The sequence below is a fragment of the Myxocyprinus asiaticus genome, chromosome 17 (genome assembly GCF_019703515.2).
Source record: "Myxocyprinus asiaticus isolate MX2 ecotype Aquarium Trade chromosome 17, UBuf_Myxa_2, whole genome shotgun sequence".
NCBI lineage: Eukaryota > Metazoa > Chordata > Actinopteri > Cypriniformes > Catostomidae > Myxocyprinus > Myxocyprinus asiaticus.
Window position 1 is genome coordinate 34,497,915 of NC_059360.1, and position 22,061 is coordinate 34,519,975.

General features: G+C 36.5%; 1 protein-coding gene across 1 annotated transcript; it reads left to right on the forward strand.

Annotated features, from left to right (window-relative positions):
• Positions 1–14,040: 14,040 nt before the first annotated feature.
• Positions 14,041–19,496, forward strand: LOC127455572 (ventral anterior homeobox 1). The gene is made up of 3 exons (XM_051723579.1): positions 14,041–14,257; positions 16,293–16,480; positions 18,930–19,496. The coding sequence occupies exons 1-3, from the start codon at positions 14,041–14,043 to the stop codon at positions 19,476–19,478; spliced, it is 954 nt and encodes a 317-aa protein (XP_051579539.1). The 3' UTR covers positions 19,479–19,496.
• The last annotated feature ends 2,565 nt before the right edge of the window (positions 19,497–22,061 follow it).

Here is a 22,061-nt window from a genome sequence, read left to right on the forward strand (position 1 = left end):
GCAGAGAAGGTGAACGATCATGAAACAGACTTTGAGCCTCTTTGTGATGGGACCACCAGGTGCCGCTCATTCATAGACCGCAGAGAGCGAGTTGGAGCATAGACCTGAGGAAGTGAATTGAAGTAAGAGGGTGCGGTTCCATTGTCTGTCCTGAAAGCCAGAGTCAAAGCCTTGAATTTGATGCGGGTGGCTACAGGTAGCCAGTGGAGTGAAATCAAGATTGGGGTGACATGAGCCCTTTTTGACGGATCACCTGTTGTAGTCAAAAAATCCCTCAAATTTCTAGGTACAATAATCTTCCACGACTTAAAATGGGACAATAACACTGCCTCCATCACTAAGAAGGCACAGCAAAGGATGTACTTCTTGCGGCAGCTAAGAAAGTTCAACCTCATACAAGCACTGATGATACAATTCTATACAGCCATCAAAGAGTCTGTCCTCACTTCATCCTTTACTGTGTGGTTTGGATCAATTACCACATGTGAAAGGATAAAACTCCAGTGCATCATCAGGACGGCTGAAAAAAGATCACTGGCTGTAGTGTGCCTTCTATCCAAGATCTGTATGAGGCCCGTTGCAGAAAGCGAGCAATTAAAATAACCGAGAACTCTACATCCTGCCCACTGTATATTCCAGCCTCTTCCATCAGGAAGGAGATTCAGGTCCATTAGGAAAAAAAACAAGACAAGAACAGTTTTTTTCCTAGAGCTGTATCTTTGCTGAACACATAAGAACATAGGTGGCAGTGCACTCTCTTATATCATGGGCCATTTTTAGTGTATGCTCTTGCACTTTTTGTTCATACTTACATATATATTGATGTTATCGTATATATGCTATACACTGTTGCAAACCTTTTGCTTTTCTCTATCTATTTGCACATATTTGTATTTACTGTATTGTATTACATGTCTGTACTTATAAGTACGTATGTCTATCTTAATGTATGTCCTCTGTCTGCAACTGCCAAGTCAAATTCCTTGAAAGAGTAATCTTACCTGGCTAATAAAAACTATTCTGATTCTGATTCTGAAAAGCAGACAACTGGTTGAATACGACCCTCTCAAGAGTTTTAGACAAGAAGGGTAGGAGAGAGACCGGTCTGTAGTTATCGACTACTGTGGGGTTATGGTTTGTTTTTTTAAGCAGTGGGGTTACTTGAGCCTGCTTGAATGTATTGGGAAAGTGTCCAGTTGTGAGAGATGTGTTGTGAGTAAGATCGATGGAGAGGCAGCTTGCATAAGTTGGGAGGGGATAGGGTCAAGTGGACAGGTGGTAGGACGGTTAGAAAGAAGCACTTTGTAGACCTCAGTCTCGGAGAGAGGAGAGAAAGAGGAAAACAGTGAATAGGATGTTGGAAGAGAGTAACTGTGGGTGAACTGGCTGCTGATGCTCACTACCTTGTCAGTAAAAAATGCTGGCAAAGTCATCAGCAGTCAAGAGTAGTAGTAGGATGTAGTGGAGAAGGATAGAGAAGAGATGAGAAAGTTGAAAATAATTTACAGGAATCTTAAGTGTTACTGATCTTGTTCTGGTAATAATACATTTTAGCAGCAGCAACTCTAGCAGAAAAAGAGGAGAGAAGTGATTGATACTTACACTGGTCAGCAGGGTATTTTTATTGTGCCACTTTCTCTCCGCAGCCCTCAGCTCAGTTTGGTGATCACAAGGTGTCTCCGACAGCCAGGGGCTGGAGGATGTGGCACGTGCTGGCCTGGAGGTAAGAGGACAGACACTATTGTTGAGCAAAGAGCATTTGTAGCTTCATTTAAAGTGAAGAGAAATGGTTAGTGGTCTTGATATAATGTTGCAGAAGTTGCATTATTTCAGTGCAAAAATATTTTAAATGTTTTTCAATGGATTTTGAGAGGACTACTAATAAATGTGTCCAGTGGTTCAGAGAATACTCACCTGAGTCAATGGATACAAAGAGGCTATCCCAGTCTAACTTCAAAAATCTTCACATGAATGTTGGTTCTGTATTACAGCTATAAACCATAATATACTGTAACTTCAGTGTGGTTCCGCTTTCAAACATACTGTGTATCACAAGGTAGGGGGTCATCAACCTATTCAGCAAAAATTTGGTTGGTTTTCTGATGCATTAATATTCACTTCCCATTTTTAAGTGTAACATAGCCAGTTTTAAATAAAAAATAAAATTATTATTTTTTTACAATTAATATAAGCACCTATTTGCGTTTTTTTTTTTTTTTTTTTTTTTTTTACTTAACTAGAGTTACTAACAGTTTGTTCAGAATTTCTCAAAGCTTTTAAATGAAACATGATCTCGTGAAAATAACATGACTGTGGTGGCATATTATATTTACTGTGACAGTGTCATTATAAGCAATTGTAAGATGATATATATATATATATATATATATATATTATGATGTATTCTAATTTTTTGAGATAGTGAATTGGTGGGTTTTTGTTAAATGTGAGCCAAAATCATCACAATTAAAAGAACCAAAGACTTAAACTACTTCAGTCTGTGTGCATTGAATTTATTTAATACACGAGTTTCACAATTTGAGTTGAATTACTGAAATAAATGAACTTTTCCACGACATTCTAATTTATTGAGATGCACCTGTGTATATATATATATATATATATATATATATATATATATACTGTACAAATGCTACAACTGTAACAGCACTTAAAATGCTGTCTTTATGTAATAAAAACATAAGATATTGTGCAATATCTTCTGTCTAATAAAGGTAATGTAAACATTTTGGGGATATTTTTCAAACAAGCTTAATGAAAATATATGTTACAATTGACCCCAAACCCCATTATTAAAAAAACAAAACAAATTTAACATGTTGAAATACATTTACAGATATCAAAAAGGCATTTTCACTACAGCTGTAATTCAGCTATTGATATCAGGATTTAATATTTGTACTAGTAGCAATATAATTATTGATATCAAAAAGTTTTACTGGCAAGAAGTACATAGTTGATATGTGAAACTGGAATTTCAACTAGAAAGAAATGAACTGTAGATATCTGCATTTTAAACTATTTACTCTTTACTGATATCAAGAATTTGCCTTTTCACTAGTAGTGATTACATTTTGAAAGGGCTTGTCACACTCAAATTGCAGCATGTTATGTCGCTAAACCACCACTAGGTAGCGTCAGTGGCTAAACTGTAGGAGAATGATGACGACCACCCTCAAACACTGGGGATCACACTTGGCTAAAAATAAGGTCTATGTTTTAAACTTCATTTCTCTATCTCGCTCAACCAGCGTTGCGCTCTTTCCTTTATCTTTTTATTCTCCCCTATATTGACTATAGATAGTGGTTCAATTAATCAAGTTCTATTGAAATGTGTTTGTTTACTAACGGAATGCAATCCTTGCTTTTATCGGTGTAGTAATTCAATCAATACACAATAATACGAGACACTTTTGACAGTGTGTTAATTTCAGAATATACGATGTAAAGGTGGCCTGGCCACATACTTTGCATTATATTATGGATGTGGTTTTGAATGCATGGCTCATTCTAAGAATTGCAGTCCCAGTAATTCACATAGACAACATGCTGTAGATGACACACAGAGGCGGCCTCCTCCTCCCCAATAGCCGCCCACACCTGCAAATCGGTCTCTGCATTATATTCCACAGCATGTCGCATTAATTTATCCTCAAACTCATACCAGTGGTGGAACAGATTGAGGTCTTTAGGATGCTCCTATAAGTAGAGCTTTGTGGATGCAATGCTGAAAACAAGCCAAAGTGGGACAGTGGAAGGGAGATCTTTAGAGAAGGTTTACAGCCTAAATGCTGCCTGACATTTAGAACTGAAAAAAGTCCTGCTGTGAGCATAACATTTCTAAAATTGTCCGGAAATGTGTCTTAAATCTGTACAGCTTAGTTAAATGACCCTTCATATATAAAACTCATATTTGATTTTCATTGTAAAATCTTCATGAAAAACAATGTTTACAGCTTTTTTGTTTTTGTGATTGCATCTGTTTTTCTTTAAAAAAAAAAAAAAAAAAAAAAAAAAGATTTAAAAAACTCCCTTATTGGAATATTCCGGGTTCAGTACAAGTTAAGCTCAGTCAACAGCATTTATGGCATAATGTTGATTACACAAAAATTAATTTCGTCTTGTCCATCCTTTTCTTGAACCCTTAAACAGGCAACATGCACCACAAGATACATACTCTTTAGTTTCTTATAGGGGGTATGAGAAAGAGCTTCTCACCAATCTTGTTATCATTTATCATAGTTGGGTCTATTTCGAGTATGTGGGTCACATCACATGACTTGGTTCAAATTTTCTGTGATCATTAAGTCAGCCTGACCTAAAAAGCCTGTCAGTAAAAAAAACAAAACAACAACAAAAACAACAAAAAAAAACAATAAAACTACCAATATTAATTGTGAACATTGTCATAAGATAAGGAAGAAAATTAAGTCATATGTTGTTCATGCTGTTATTTAGCACATTTTGAAGTGTGTGTATCCCCTGAGATATGTTGCCAGATTGAGGGAAGAAAGAGGGTTAATCCACAATATTACACATACACATTTATTACACTTACACATGACATACATACAACCTTAAATCTAAACCTTTCTCAGTTTTGATACACACACACACACACTCTCTTTCTCTCTCTCTCTCTCTCTCTCTCTCTCTCTCTCTCTCTCTACACACACACACACACACACACACATATGATATGTTTTAAAAAGAGAGGGGAAGTCAGAAACTCTTCATTTTTTGCATCAAATAAAACACAGAAATATTAATAACTGACTTTTTTGTACCTTATTTACAGCTAATCCGTAAACCTTAATATCCTCAGTGTTTCAAAAGTAAAGCCTCAAGACATAAACTATATGCACGTTAACATGATTATAGCGTGATAAAATCGCTTACCTTTTCTGTGTAAAGCTATATCCTTTGTTGCCATGACGACATAGGGCCGTGAACCCTAAAACGACCATAAAAAATAACAATTTACATAACTTTAGAAATAATGAAAATGCTTTTATAAAATTATAAGATTCACATTTCTGCCATTTCTAATTTTTGCTTTTTTTTTTTTAATGAAATTATTTTTTTGTGGTAATCAACATTATGCCACAAATGCTTTCGATTGAGCTTAATTTGTATTAAACCCAGAATATTCCTTTTAAGGCTCTTTAGTGCTTTTTGGAATTTTTAAAGAAGTTTTAGTTGTTGTACTTTAATGATAGCTTTAACCCTAGACTGCATATGCTATATTTACCCCCATAAAATGCATATGTGGACTGAAAAAGACTAGGTAAAATGTAGATGCTTATTCTTTATAAACCAACAGTACTTATTTTTTAAGGTTCGATTCCCAGGGAACACACAAACTGATAAAAAATGTATACCTTGAAAGCACTGTAAGTTGCTTTGAATAAAAGCATCTGCCAAATGTAAATGTCAATGAACTAGTTATGTAACCTCAGGTTACACCATGGGCATTGTGACTGTAACAGGTATAATGTCAGGCACTTTTTGTCTGAATGACAACTTGCTATACTTATAGTACTTGCATACTACACATAAATATGAACTTGAACATGGTATTTAACAGTATCCTACCATACTGTTCTTACTATTTGTGCAGTATATATTATGTATACTGTATTCATGGAATACCTGGATGACTTACTACATTTGCAAATATATGCAGTAAAGATACAGAGCACATGCAATACTGTATTCAACAAAGCAATGAGCTGGACTTGATCTTTCATTTCCAGTTTGATGAACGAATCAGAAGTAATTTTAGCTGTAATTTTTAACATCTCTTTGACCCATTGTTTGATTGGACTGCCAAATGTTCAAACATTTTATACAACAATATAGTTCCAAGATGAGAACTGGGCGTGACTGAATTAAACATGCAACATGAAGAGATCATGTGACAACAGTGTACCATACTTCTGCTTAAAATGTCTATTGTTGCAAATTCTGAATTTGTTCTATAACAAACCATTTTAAAATAAATATTAGGAAGTATACATTTTATACTATGCAGTATTTAGTAAGTGGTGGATATTCTATTCCCAACATAGCCTCAACATTAAAAAAAAAAAAGACAGGTTGAAAACACCCGACTTGCTCCAACTGTGGGCCTGTAATGGCTCTGAAACCCCACATTAGAAATCACAAAATGTGCTCTGATGAGAAACATCAGTCTTTATACACACACACACACACACACACACACACACACACACACATGCACACAGACTCCAGGACAGACTGACACACTTAGACGAAGCTGTGTTCGCCCCCCCCCCCATGCTGATATTATGATTTGAAGATGGTCCCTGGCACTGTTTTGAACAGGAGATCAGAGGCTGAGAGATGGTATTGATTTGTTAAATCTGAATGAAGGGCTTTAGGTAACAGGATGAGGGAGAAAGAGAGAGAGAGGGAACATAGACCAAATGTTCTTCAGAACAATTATCTGAAAATGATTTCCATCTGAAAACAGCCAGTTATGTGACGAAAGCCAGATATGATAGAACCTGCCAGCTTTTTTTGAGCTACTGCATGTAAAACAATTAAGATGTTATCTGCCTGAAAGAATGTTATAATCTTAAGTTATATAGCAGTTTGTCATTCTAGTATTCAAACACAGTAGCTTACATTGGCCAAAAAGCCACAATCAGCCATTTGTTTTATTAAGACCCTTTCAGCATATGCAGTGGCCCCAAAAATTACTTAGATCCTCAAGCCACGCTTAAAGATGTATGAATGTCATTGCATTATATAACAAAATATCAAACCAAATTTGTTAACCATTTATTTTAGACAACAAAATCACACTTTTCAAACAAAACATTTTAGATAAAGTTTGCTATACAGTAGGTTTTAAATGATAAAGCAAATCCTTAGAGCAAGTTATACAGCAAATAGTTTGCTATATAGTTTGTAAATTGATGGCAACATATGTGGACAGCGGGACTAAGTTGTGAAATTGTAAATAATACCAAGCTATAGAAAGTCAGAATTTTTTTTATTAAATTGTTTATTATGTTTCCAGGAGTGCTGGTTATTTATGTTTTTGAGACTTTACAAACATTACATCAGAAATTAGCATAATTAATTCTGATTTAAAGTAATGGCCATCATCATCCAATCACTGCCAACCATGCTGAAAGAAAATGATACATTATAAATTCTGAATCTATGTACTGATTACCATTTTCCCATGTCTGCCAAACATGTTGAGTGGTTCAGACATCATCTACAGCCTGAAACTGAACTTTTGAAAGGAAGTTTGGATTGAACACACTTAGCTGCATAGAGAGCTATAGGATGCTCCCTTGCTCCCTATTTAGTGAATGGCTTAACCTCAAGTGTGCTGTCTGTCAGCACTGGTCTCAGAACAGTTCAAAATGCAACTTATTTTCATCCTAACTCCATATACAGCCTCTGAAAGCAACATTTTTCTTTTGGATGAACCCATTGATTCTCAGTGTGATAGTGCACAGTAAATATATAGGATTTCTAAGGAAAGAATGTGCTAAAGTACACATTAATGTACATTGTGTTTATCAATGTGGCATTTCATGATAAATCGCTACAATTTTAAAAATGGCATATCGGATGAAACTAGAGACTGTTCTTTTGACTCAGATTTCAATGTAAAAACTTAATTTGGTTTCTTACCAGATGTAGTTTTGTTCTCCCAAAGACAAACTCCGCTCTGGTTGGCGCAATGGTGTTTTGTAACATGACACAAGACAGCACTTTGAGTCTCCTGAACTGAGATCAGTCGGTTTAAATGAATATAAATTATGAGTTGCATATAGCGAAGCCAAAATACAATGTCCATGCATATGTACGCGGGGTCAAACGAGGTTTAAGTTCCACTAAAAATGTCCTTGAGACCAGTTAATTCTCTAGCATCATTTGTCTGCAGACGCCACTTGGTTTGATATTATGTTATCCAATGAAATTACATGTATACATTTTAAGTGTGACATTCGCTCGACTGTATACAATGTAATATATATATATATATATATATATATATATATATAAAAATATATATATATATATATATAAAAATTATAATAAAGAATAAGTGTTTCAAAACTTTTGACCGGTAGTATATATATATATATATATATATATACTACCGGTCAAAAGTTTTGAAACACTTATTCTTTATTATAATTTTTTTTCTTCACATTTTAGAATAATAGTAAAGTCATCAAAACTATGGAATAACATAAATGGAACTATGGGAATTATGTTGTGACTAAACAAAATCCAAAATAAATCAAAACTGTGTTATATTTTAGCATCTTCAAAGTAGTCGCCCTTTGCCTAGAATCTGCAGACATGTACTCTTGACATTTTCTCAACCAACTTCTTCAGATCAAAGATTTTTAAGATCATGAGAAACATTTCAGTCAAGTGTTTCAAAACTTTTGACCAGTAGTGTGTGTGTGTGTGTGTATATATATATATATATATATATATATATATATATATATATATATATATATATATATAACATGTATTATATTTTGGCAATCCAAAATATAAATACAAATCCCTCAAAGATGCAGGAAGATACAGTAATTATAGTTCAGAGTATGTGTGTTCCCTGAGGTTATACGTAGATCCTAGAAACATAAATCATAAAGATTTTTAGGAGAAATGTGTGCATGTATGTTATGTGTGCGGTTGCATGTGAGTGTTTTTGTGCAAAGATTACTGACCCCCATGTTAATTGTTTTGCATGATAAGAAATTACTGGGAATTACTTCTGCTATGCTGCTTATGCTGCATGAACTTCTTCTACAATCACAGTATGATGTGTCTAAGTTAGTACTGTAAGCCTTTTAATATGGCTTAACATATTTAGAGTTTCTCTGTTTTATAAACTTGAGTTCATCAATATTGTGGTCACATTATACTTGTATAATCACCATGACCTGTCACGTCACCATTATGGTATGGATTCTTCAGACATTTCGTTGTAGCTCTTGATGCTGAGTGTAAGTGGCCATGTTTGCTTTCACGTGTCATTTTGGGCCCCAAACTCTTGAACTTCACAATACTTTAACTAGACAGAAACAGCTGCCTGTTTCATTCCCCTCCAACAAAGTCAACCAGGCAAAACTGCCTTCAACATTCAAGGATTAAAATTTTCATTTCAGAGTTACCCCACTAATTGTCGCTTGTCTTGTATGTGTTGAAACTGTGCCCAGGTTTTGGCTGTAGTTGGTACCCATGCACATTTGATAAGCTGGAGATGGCAGAAAGAGGTGCCAGAAACATTAGCAGAATAAAGGTGCTATAGCGATACTGAAGAGAGCCTGCTTAGCTCTACTAATGAGCTATTAAGACCAAGATAGGACTTAAGTGTCTCTTTTTCTCCCTCTCTCTCATTTGCAGCTAAACACACTTTGACTGCTAATGTATTGTGTATTGTCAGTGTAAGAACTCACTGGTGTTTGCTGAGAATACACTGGTGCAGCTTTTCAGCAGAAGTAGTGATTTTTTGTGTTAATGTGTCACCATATTACAGTAATACAATTCAGGGTTTTTTGTTGAAACAGGGAATGCATTGAGAATTACTTCTTCCCATATGATGAATCAGTAGGTCTAATACATTATATGTTTTCCCAGCAGGGATATTTTTTTTAACACACTTTTTATTTTACATTATTATCTCACAAGGACAGGTCCACTCTATAATGTGTACTTTTAAGTGCTGACCAATCACAGTCTAGTGTTTAACCTTAGTTCTGCAGACTTGACAGTGCTGCTAGATTGATGATTTCCTACATATATTGCAAAATTACAATTCATGTTACACTTTTTAATGTGCAACTTTAAGGTGCACTCAGTTGTATTTATTTTGTGCTGACACCTAGCGGCGTAGATACAGCATCACACAACATCAGAAGTTCTCAGTTACCAAAGTCATTATAAAAATGCGCTACTTGCAGTCAGTCATGATTAATTTATTCCACGACTAAAAATGTCCAATTATAGGGGATTACAGATAAGACGAGTGATATCTGGCTGGTCACATGATCTCAACATAGTGACGCTCATGAATTTGCACCTGCAGCATATGTTGAATATAGCAGCTTTTCTCTAAGACTGATGTAACTAGACTTCATTTCATGTGAGTTAACATCATTTTAAATCTACTTTTTAAATAGTATTCAACGATTACTATTGCTTTCTGCTTATAAAAAAAATTAGCCAAAAAAAAAAAAAAAATCACTGAGTGCACATTTATTAAATGCTGAATCTGAGGAAATGTTTTAATAAAAAAAAAAGCTATAGACATTCATCTAACCCTCAGAGTAATTTTTTAAAGTTATTTCATACCTTCCTTTTTTTTAGCTAATGTATTTTTCCATCCTGTTTATGCTACCATTTTATCTTTTTTCAAAACCATAGGTTGGTATATAAAAACGTGGTGTTCCAAAAGCTGTGTAACTCAAACTGTGGGGAATGCACCAACAACGGCCAGACTGAAAGGAACTGCACAAAATGTGCCCTTTACTTCTTCAGGTGTTGTCATGTCATTGCTTGTTCTTATTTATCTATTGATATGTCTCACCATCTGTCTTTTTGTTTCCACCCATCTCCCCTTTGTCCACTCTCCTCTTTTGGCACTGAAGTGTTTTGTTGTCTCTAAATAAATGAGGTGTGTGGGTTTTGCCATTCTGACGCTGTGGGTTTACTTACATCTGATGGGAGGCTTTACCAGCAATGACACAATAGAGGCCAAACAGAGGAAGAGGAAACAGCTCTGATATTGTTCTAGGATCCACAATGTCTGTCAACAGCTTCTTCATTAGGAGGAATCTTATAGAGATCTCATAGAAAACCTTAAAAAGGATATTTACAAAAACTAACAAAAAACTACACAAAAGTTTGGTTGAAAGCACAAAAAAATGACATGTCGAAACATTTCACAATGTTATGACTGCCTTTGTTACTGACAGAAATTACAAAACTAATGATCAGGCCATTTCAATTTTTATTTTGGGGCTTTTTTAGCCTTTTTCTTTACAGGACAGTAAAGACAGTGGGGGAGAGAGGGAATGTGCTCGGACATGACCCAGACCGGTTTTAAACCAGGGTCCCCATGAGCCAACAGCTCTTATAGTATACACTCACATAGCACTTTATTAGGAACACTATGGTCCCAAAAAAAAGTGCCTGACGTGGCTTCTGCTGTTGTAGCCCATCCACCTCAAGGTTCGATGTGTTGTGCTTTCTGAAATATTATTCTGCTCACCACAATTGTACAAAGTGGTTATCTGAGTTACCGTAGCCTTTCTTTGAGCTCGAACCAGTCTGGCCATTCTCCGTTGACCTCATTATCATTGTTAAGTCCTATATTCAGTTTGCATTTATGCATTTGGCAGGGGCTTTAATCCAAAGCAATTTACAGTGCATTCAAGGTATATTTTATCATTATACGTGTTTCCTGGGAATCAAACCCACAACCTTGGCTTTGCTAATTGAGAATGCACTGATACAAAATTTGTGTGCCGAAACTGATATCCAGGTATTAAGAAAAGAAATCTGCAGATACTAATACCGATAGTTTTGTGGTTTCGTTTTTTAATGCTACCTCATTTTAAATCAATGTAAATGAATTACACAACTTCGAAAGGAATTTAAATAATAACTTGATTCTCTATGTCTCTACATATTTTGTCTCAGTTACTGTATAAACAAAACACTGAAACAAAAAGCACATTAACTCCGCTTAACATTCTTAACTCACATTTACTGAATTCTGAAAAGCCACCTGTCAGACTCGCATTAAATTGGTAAGATTTTTTTACATATTTGTAATGTTATTAACTCACATCAACTGAAGTCTAAATGATGAATCTCGAATGACTGCAACTCTGCTGTCACCCATTTCACAGTAATGTCTCCACACAAGAGACATTTTCTTTCACACACACACAGCACGAGTTGTAGAATAATTGTCCAATGCATTTTTACATCCTCTTTTGATTTAGAGTGAAAAATCAGCCTTGATCAGAGGCTGTTTTGAAACAGCCAGCTTTATCGCAATACCAATTATTAGCCTAAACATCGGTGCATTGCTAGTTGTTCTACTAGTTAAGATATATACAAACAGTCTCAAAAGCAACAAATATCTGAAGATGTTTCCATCACGCAATCGCAGGGCCTACAGTATACTGTCCCACAGCTGCATCTGTGTCTGCATGCAGGACAGCTTCATCCGTACTCTTTTGTTGACCTGGAATCGGCTTGGACCACAGCTGGTGCGTGTCCCACCAAAATTATTTTCCCAAGCTCAGTGCAGAATCGCCCTCCTGTCCTAGCAGCCCCCTTTCCGTACCCTCCTCTTACCTTTTCTTTAAACAATCCCTCCCCTCTCATCTTTTCTTTAAACAACCTTTCCCTCTCTCCAACAAGCTGCCCCACACACTCGCTAAATGAAGTTAGTCCAGCCCCCCCAGCCTCTTCTGCTCCCTACCAGACACACTCACAGAATTGTTTGTTAATAGTCCAATTAGATAATTGCCATCTTTCACTCCTTTTGCTCTCGGTTTCCCATAAAGGAGTGAATGGCTTCGGTGGTGGTGGGGGGGTTCAGCATGAAGAGGGCCTCTGGCCCTGCAAGGTGACAAGAAGGGTCCAAGCTTGTTCCTTGCTCACAACCATTGGCTTGAATTGAATCATTGTAGCCTAATCAATGGTCTTATTGGATTACAGACCACTGCTGTTCCCCCAGATATTGTTGCATTGACAATGAAAATAGGCAAGAGACTGAGTGGGTGGGTGTGTAGTGGTGTGGAAGGAGTGGGAGAGAGGAGGAGGAGGAGGAGGAGGGGGTCGCTTGGGTGTTAGTGTTGGGATCTCTGGCAGGTTGTGTTGGTTGAGTTTTTTGTTGTTGTTGTTGATTTAACGGGCATATTTTAAGGTAAGGGTAGTTCCTGTGTTCTACGAGTCTGCTGTGTAGGGGTTGGAATGATTGGAGCTTGCTTGAACTGGTGGGGTTTCTGTTTTTATTAGAGGTACCAGGTGACTTAGGGTGGTTGTTACACACACTGTCTCTGTGTGACAGAGTTCGACTGTGTTCATCTCCTTTCTTTGTGAATCCGTGTTCATTACCACTACAGATTCCAACCGAAGTGGATTCCGTTTTTTTTTCGTATTCTAGGTCTCTCCGCCTCCCTTACTGTGTCTCATTCTCTGCCTCTCTCTCTCGCTCTCTACCGATCTTTCTCTCTCTCTCTCTCTTTTCACTCTGTGCTTGTATTAGCTCCGATGTGTAGAGGGTGCAGTCTGTGATATCGGGCCGTTCATTATCTGGGGGGAGATTCGTCAAAGTGTGTGTAAAGTTCGCTGACCAAACGTCCACGGCCTTAGAGCAGAGGAATGGCATCGGAGCAGCAGGGCAACAAGGAATGAAGTGGAACTTTTCTGGCGGTTCTTCAGCTCCGTGATTGTGCAGTTGGTGTGTGTTGACTGTCGTGCCTCGCGATCCAAGACAAATCATCTGCCTTGACTCAGTGTGAATGAGGGTGGAGAGGGGGGTCGAGCAAGTGGACCCCTCTATCAGGACAACGTGTATTTCCCAAATAGTTTAGAGTATTCATGAGGTTACGCAAATGTGGAGGCAGCCAAATTACCGTAATCAATTGAAGCAGCGAGCGTGTCAGTCCACAGCTCTGATTACCCAGAGATCAACCTGATGTGAATGTTACAAGGAGAGGAGCTGTTAAATTGATGTTGAATTTTGGTGAGAAGTCTATGATCATTGGGCAAGTGAGTCTGCACAGAGATAATAGGGCAGATCAGTGGACCGGAAAAGTGCTGGTGGCACATTAGCTATCTGACACAGACTTCAAGCTGCTGTTTTACAGAAAGACCAAACCTATATTACCCAGAATAAGCACTGTGCAATACCCAAACAGTCATTCCCCATATTTTTGCCCAACAAGTAGAAAAAGGAGGATAAATCTTGTGAGAGGATAAGAGACTATGGAAGTCCGCTATAGCCAAGACACAGAGTCCGGAATGCTCCTTAAGAATGGACATAAAGAGGGGAAAGAGGGAAAGGATTCCCAGGGAAACATTTCAAAAACCTTACTGAAGGACCAGCAGGAGTCCTTCTCTCCATCCGGACCGGTGGAAAACTGCGAAAAGAGCCGGACAAGCTCGGGAGATCCTGATTACTGTCGGAGGATTCTAGTTCGAGGTAAGTTTATAAACACTCCCATGGAGCATTCAGTTCATACTGCACCCAAAAACACAGGAAATTACCTTTGCAGGAACTTCATTTTGTCTTTGTTTTTTCTCCATTTGTGAGTGTGTATTGACTGCGGGTGAGTGTATATGCTTCAAACTGAATTACGCTGATTAGATGGCAGATGAGAATTAGTTCTCCATTGAGGAAAGAAACTCCAATTGTAATTTATCAGCTGTTATGGTGTGTCTCGTAGCTTTATGACACAATGTCTCCACAGCCTTAGTCGCAAATATTTGCAAAAGTTAATTAGCATAATTTCTAATTTTCTTGATTTGGAAAAGAGACAGCACAAAAATAAATAAAATACTTACTGAAACTGGAAAATGTTTGAGCACTGTACAGTACAATTGTTAATGTTTTATTTTTATTTTAAAGTTCAGGGTTTTTATAATTGTGAGACTTAAGGAACAATTCTTTTTGTACATGTCTTTAGGGATAATGTAACTTTGTGTACATAGTTTATTATGGTCATAATGTTTTAGATGGTCAAAGGTAATCTCAGCATTTCGTGTTTTGTGAAATTCATTACTGTTTTTGTCCATCCTTTTAAAATATAAAACATTTTATCTGAATGGCAAAGTGTTCAATTTACCGATCTCATTTAGCAGAAATCTGTATTTTGTATTTATTTCTTTATTCCAAACTTTTTGTAACAGTATTATTGAAACTGTAGCAGCAATTTCATTTTTATTCTATCATTTTTCATATAACATTTTTAGAGGCTTTTATAATGCTTTTTCAATCAATTGGCTAGAATTAGTGTTTGTCTATATTTGTATTAAATTACTAACATAGTTGTGAAGCCCCTCCTGCTTGTGTCAGCTGATTGTTAAATTCAGGAGAGCAATCAGCTCCATTAATTTATTTAGGTTGTGATGCTAAATTCAGGTCAAAGACAGAGGCCTGCTGAAATATGAGGAGATTAACCTTATGAAATTGTAATTTCTTCAGTCATGATTCAACAGCCAACAATGTAATGCAGTATCCAGATTTGAACAGTTATGTAGACTGATATTTTGTGAAAAAGAATTTTCAAATGAAGTTGCCACAAAGCTTTATTTATTTATATTTATGTATTTATTGATATATATGAATTCATTAATTCATGTTAATTCATTGTGCTTTATCACACAGAAGAAAACAACAAAAAAGTAAACATTAAAAACATTGCCTGTTAATTTTAAATCTAACTCGCCTGTTTACCAATTGGGCGTATTTTTTATTTTTTTTATTTTAGATTTTTAGTTTTTAAATTATACATTTTTAGTATGCCTTTACTCCATTACCGATGAAATGTTTTTAGTCATCTTAAAATATGTTGTAGATGCATTCAAAATAATTGTAACTAATAGACAAAAAAATATTAGAAAATTAATTGTTTTGTGATATGATCTGACAGAGATTGTTTGTGCATTTTTTTTTTAAGTTTTTCCAATATAATTTTTTTTATTGTTTTCTTGGATTTTACTTTTTACTTTACATAATACATTTTATTTTCCTCCATGAGTAATTAATTACAAAATATACATTTTTTATAATTAATACAATAATAAAGGAGCAGTCGGCATTTGTTTGACATTTATACAGTATGTTGCTACATGCCACAAAATGTGGCTATTTTAACAGCCACAATTAACAGGCAAAAAGTTATTTCTTTTAGTTTTTTTTTTTTTTTTTTTGCATTTAAACTATTTCCTTATTTTAAATAAACACATGTATGTTTTGTGGGTTATATATCCACAAAATGTGTATGATTCTTTATATATATATATATATTTATATATGTTGTGACAACTTATGTGTATATAACTTGTGTCTACATATTTCACAAACAAAAGGTTGCATTTTTAACATCTTTCTACCTTCATCTTTGTATTATATGCTGACTTCTGCTAACTGTAGGTGTGGGTATTTAGATGATATTCATATAGCATGAGTGAAGTTTGGACTATTTGCTGAAAGCATTTTTTCCCTTCATATTCAGATGCCAAAGGTTCGATACGAGAGATTATTCTGCCAAAGGGTTTGGATCTAGACAGACCAAAACGTACTAGAACTTCGTTCACAGCTGAGCAGCTTTACAGACTGGAGATGGAGTTTCAGCGATGCCAGTATGTTGTGGGACGAGAGAGAACTGAGCTTGCCCGACAACTAAACCTGTCTGAAACTCAGGTACACTCACATGCACGTATCGATACACATAAATATTGCAAAAAAACAATGGGCAAATAATTATGAAGACTGCTGAAGCAAAATACACATATATGAATACCAGCCTATACGTGCAACAATACACCCAGATAAACACGTACTGTATCACACACATCCTTGTGACACTAATCTAATTATTATTATGTTCTCATTGAGTTTCACTGACAGAGGAGTTGGAGTTGGTCTTACTGCAAATGAAAAAGATTTTGATCTTTATTTCATATTACATTTTGATCTTGTGGCATACCTTCAGGCCACCTAGAACATCAGTGATCTAATCGCAACATATCGTCCTGACATTTTTCCAGATAATTCCCTTTTTATGCCCTTACCAGCAGTGCAATAGTTTGACAGTTTGTTAGTGCTGCAAAGGCCTGCTATAAAAAATAAAATAAGCAAAGTGATGCATTTGTGGCACATGCTTTGCACGGGGGTCAATGAGAGGTCATGAGCCTGAGATTACATTACTGAACTGTACATGCACTCTCTCTCTTCCTCTCTCACTCTCTTTTTATCCCTCCCTCTCTCTCTCTCTCTCTCTCTCTCTCTCCCCTCATGTCTCCTAATCTGCAGTGCAGGGAAACTCTGCCCTTTGCCTGACTGCAGTAGTAAGGCTAATTTTAGAGCCATAGTGAAACAAACAGCATAATCAGTTAGTCTGCATCCCTAGGTTTAGTAAAAAAAAAAAAAAAAAAGATACAACTGCAATTACAGTTTTCTCTTTATTTGTTTTAAATTTACAAATTTATTTATTTTTTTCAAATTTTTAAATCATTACTTAAATGTGTATTAATGATTCGGGGGCTCCCCTAATTGAAGACCCTGGACATCTGCAAACTGAAAACGCTGTCTCAACGTGTCAGATTCTATTGGCCATTTGAACTCTTGTCACATTCTATCACGTCATCACTCCACTAACGACTTAAAAATTCATCTGCTGTCCTGTAGGGTGAAATTACAACATTTAAAGCCCTAAGACAGATCGGTGCTGCTAACACAGGGAGGACAATAGAGTTAGCTTCACTAATGCCCTGTGCAGCAGTGCAGTTCAAATCCATGCCTTGATTACATTAAAGCTTCCCATGTCTCTTCTTGGCCGCCTGATGAGGAGGGTGAAGTGCTCCTTAATGATGCCTTCTTGAAATTAACATTTTGTTCAGAAACCACAAAAATGTTCCGTGGCAAGATCAAACAAGGAAAGTCATCTTTTTTAAAGTGTTCTTGCAATACATCAATTTTTTTAATTTATTTTGCAGGGTTGAGTTTCGTGAATGAAATTTGGTTATAATAGGGAAAATATTGTATTTTTTAAAGATGTGTAGGAATTGGTGGTAATTCAATGCTTTTCTTGGCCTTCTGGTACAGAGTATCCACAAAACAGTGAGATAAGGGGATTGAACAAGCGGGGACACTTGAATAGCCAAATACAAATGACAAAACATGCATTTTAGTTGTGATTTAGACACTATGTCTTGTTTAATCTCACAATTTAGAAACTAGCATTCCATTACAACACTGCTGAAACTACTAAGGCATGCACATTGCACCGAGATAACAAACAGTTCTGTTAAATAGAGCTGGACATTCTTTCTTGAACAGTGCAATACAAATACACACCTGATGATGTATAATGTTGTATGTGCACAATCATAAACATTTAAATAGGATTACAGCCATTGCTGTACTTTCAACATCAATGCATTTACACTCTTTATTTTAATGGTTCTTTATAAACATGACTGTTCAACTGTATGACTCATTTCTGAGATGTTAGTCATTCTTGTTCATAGCCCTCCAAATCTATTATCGATCATTTTAAGTACAGTGAATATAAAGTGGGCCTCTTTTTCTTTATGAAAAATGAATATAAATAATAGGATTTTGTTCTTCTATTGGAACTTGACTTAAAACATGTATTATCTGGAAATTGCCATCGCACTTCCTTTGTGAACCTAAATGAAAGAGATACAAACAGTATTGATCTACCAACAATCTATGAAAGAGGAGCTCATGTAAAACCTGTTGTGGTATTTTTGAACATAACATAGACACATTTGTTCACTTAAATAGGTTTACAGTTACTCTTTTAATTTTTCTTTCCATTTCAGCCCCCGCTACATACAATAGGGCTCTCCCACATTATTGCCTAAAACTTTGTCTGATTTTCTTCCCAAATTGGTGCTAACCATGAATTTTTTTCACTGCTAATCTATGCAGATCAATCTGGCACACTATATTTTCTTCTAAAAAGTCATATCATTATATCTTAAATTTAAATACTCCACATTTTTTCAAATTACCAGTCATTGTGCAAATTCACAGTGTGTTTACGTTGTTCTTTTTCAACCTCTTTCCTGCTTCTCTCTCTCTTCTTCTTCTTCTTCTTCTTCTTCTTCTTCTTCTTCTTTAGGTAAAGGTTTGGTTCCAGAACCGGCGCACAAAGCAGAAGAAAGATCAGGGCAAGGACTCCGAGTTGCGCTCCGTGGTCTCTGAGACAGCTGCCACATGCAGTGTCCTGCGGCTGTTGGAGCAGGGCCGGCTCCTTACTCCTCCAGGCCTGCCAGGGTTGCTGCCCCAGTGCGGGAGCTCGTCGCTGGGCTCTGCACTCCGTGGGCCCTCCCTGGGCATAACGGCCAATGGAGGTTCCTCCAGCAGCAGCAGCAGCAGCGCCACCAGCTCGGGCACAGCCGGAGGAAGCCCCCCGCTGCCAACGGTGACCAGCTCGGGGACAGTCACAGGGCTGCAGGGATCCCCGCCTGCCCATGGGCTGTTCAGCTTCCCTATGCCATCTCTGCTAGGCTCTGTAGCCTCACGTATGTCCTCCAACCCACTTGGCATGGCTGGATCCCTCGCCGGAAACTTGCAGGAACTTTCTGCCAGATACCTGAGCTCCTCCGCCTTTGAACCCTACTCGCGGACCAATGGCAAAGAAGTACTAGACAAGAAAGTTTTGGAATGATCACTGTGGGGTCTCTTTTTCTTTTTTCTTGTTGTTTTGAAATTTGAGCTCTAATTATCGCTCCTTTTTAAATCTCTTTCTCCCCTTTTGTCTCGTCCGTGCTGTTGCGTTTTTTCAAGTTGTCAAACTGCACATTGTTGCCTCTCAGAACTGTAAAAAAAGGTGGACTCAAACTTGTACTTTTCCAAAACAAGGATTGTCAGAGCATTTTGCACTAAATCAAAGTTTCTCAACCCCGTTTTGAATTTGAAAACAAAAGCTTGAATAAGGAATGTAGCAAGAGATTATGGAGGGGAAGAGAGAAAAATGTTTTCCCGTACACTTTGTTTGGAGCTGGACATTTGTATTAACAGAAGTTTCTGCTCAGACTGTAAACGAATCTTTAAAAAGCTGCTGGGTAAAAATGGTAGAGAAAATGTTACAAAACATAAAACCACAAAAAAAAAAAAAAAAAAACTGAACTTGTCATTACACAGCAACATCCTTCATGTTTACCGTTTGAAGTTGGAGAGTAATCTAAACGTGATTTTAACAATAATGATACAGTATATACATTATAACTGGATTTATTTCCAAAAATTGGAATACACAGTTTGCTTACGAACGTCATGAATTTGCCATATTAAGCTATAAAATCAGATGTCTATAACATTTTGTATTCGTATGGTTAAACATGTTCTGACTAAATCAAAGGAAAATGCTGTCACACCTTTAAATAGTCAAATTGTCCTGTGTTCATTGTTCTCTAAATGGTTTCTGTGAGCGTGCTCCCCAAAATGAGTTTTGAAGGCAGTCTCAGTTTGTGAGTTTGTATGTCTTAAATATGCAGTTTTTCTCCTCTCTGTGTGTGCTGGTACTGAAGTTGTAGTCCTGGTTTCAATGTTTAGGTGCGTGTTTAAGCTAAAAACCTTTTGAAAAAACTATGGGGCCCAAATGAGGAAAAATTAAGCTCTGGAGCATCAGTTAGACCCTCGCATTATTGGACTAGATGTTTTGCAGAGAGCAGCAGCCTCTACCAATGCTTTTCCAGAAGAATTCAACTTCTTTTCTATCATCTGAGCTGAGATGAGGCAGATCTCTGGGAGGGAGGAGTGCGGAACAATTATTGTAGTATAAAATGAAGATTGAAATTGTAACTAAAATTGTTATTTTACTGTAAATTATTTACGTCTGTTATAAATAGACCATTAGTATATCTGCAAATAATGAAAGAATGAATGTATGGGGAGGGGGGCGGGGTTTCTGGATGAGGAACCAATCAAAGCTCTGGTGGTGTTGTTGTTAAATATCTTGAAGTTTGTGAACTGTGGTATGAGTGTGGATATATATTATATATAACTAAAAAAATCAAACCAAAACCAATCTCTTCTTTCTTTCATTACTCATGTTGTTACACAGTGAACCTTCTTTTACAACACAAAAGATTTCTTAGCAGTCTAAATTCTATATGGCTATTGTGATGGTTCCTACTTGAGAAATTCTCAGTGTCAGTGTATATCATCCAAGGTCGCTTAACACTGCCAGCTCTGGCACAGAACTTGTTGACCTTCTCTCTTGTGTGATGTGTGAGAGACAGGCAAATAGCCTTGTATGAATGAACAGCTTTATGTCTCTGAACATATGGAATGGCAAACAGTCTTACTTTTACATATTCTGTCTATATGAGGTACCATAGAAATGACTGTGTTGGTTATCACACATTGTAAATTACAGGATGTGTTTTAAGTTATGAGACTGGTCTAATGTTTTGACAACTGAACAGTGGTCAGTCTGACCGCACTCTGTGTACATTAAAACAATCGGAGCAAACACAATAGCAGGGAGTCCATGAGAAAATTACTGGCACTGGTGTCTGAATGTGATATTATAGGAAGAAAACAAGCAGAGTGGTCACTGATCCAATATCTGTCAGTTGCAACAATTTGGTTTATGTTGTATTTACTTTTAAAGGTATTTAAAATAATTGGTTTATGGTTTATTTCTATCAATGGCTGATAAATGAGAAAGAATTATTCTATTTTGAGATTTAAAAAAAATGTGATGTAATTGTGACAGTAAGGTTAATCAGACAATTATATTTTTCCAACATAAAGAGGGACAGAAAGAAAGAAGGAGAAAATAATACAATGTCCTTGTGACTGGACGAATATCATGATTTCATGGCGTAATTTCCATTTTCTGAAAGAAACAGACTGATTGAAAACAAGTTGAGATGTGACAAGAAGAAAGTGAAATTGTCCGTCTGTCTTTGTAAATGTATGGGGATGTTGATAGAACAGAGTTTGAAGGCTACTGAACGGCAATGACCAGCCAAAATTAAGCAGAACTTGCGACACAATGAGGTTCCTTTCCATCTGCACCACTGCTTCAAACCCTTGCTGGATCACCACAACCTGGCATTTGAAATAACAAATATTTAAAGTTTTGCATTTGACTATTTCTAGTAAAAAAAAAAGAAAAGAAAAAAGTGACACTGACTATATTAACACTGTACAAAAGGTCAGATTTCCTTGCTTCCACTGAAGCACACAAGATGCTGTTTGGAACATTCTCAAATCATTCAGTGATAACATGGATCATCAG

Bases quoted from the DNA above. Each gene is read 5' to 3' on its own strand.
- LOC127455572 (XM_051723579.1), top strand. From the start codon at position 14,041: ATGGAAGTCCGCTATAGCCAAGACACAGAGTCCGGAATGCTCCTTAAG. The intron at 14,258-16,292 runs GTAAGTTTATAA...CTTCATATTCAG, and splicing joins TCGGAGGATTCTAGTTCGAG to ATGCCAAAGGTTCGATACGA. The intron at 16,481-18,929 runs GTACACTCACAT...CTTCTTCTTTAG, and splicing joins TAAACCTGTCTGAAACTCAG to GTAAAGGTTTGGTTCCAGAA.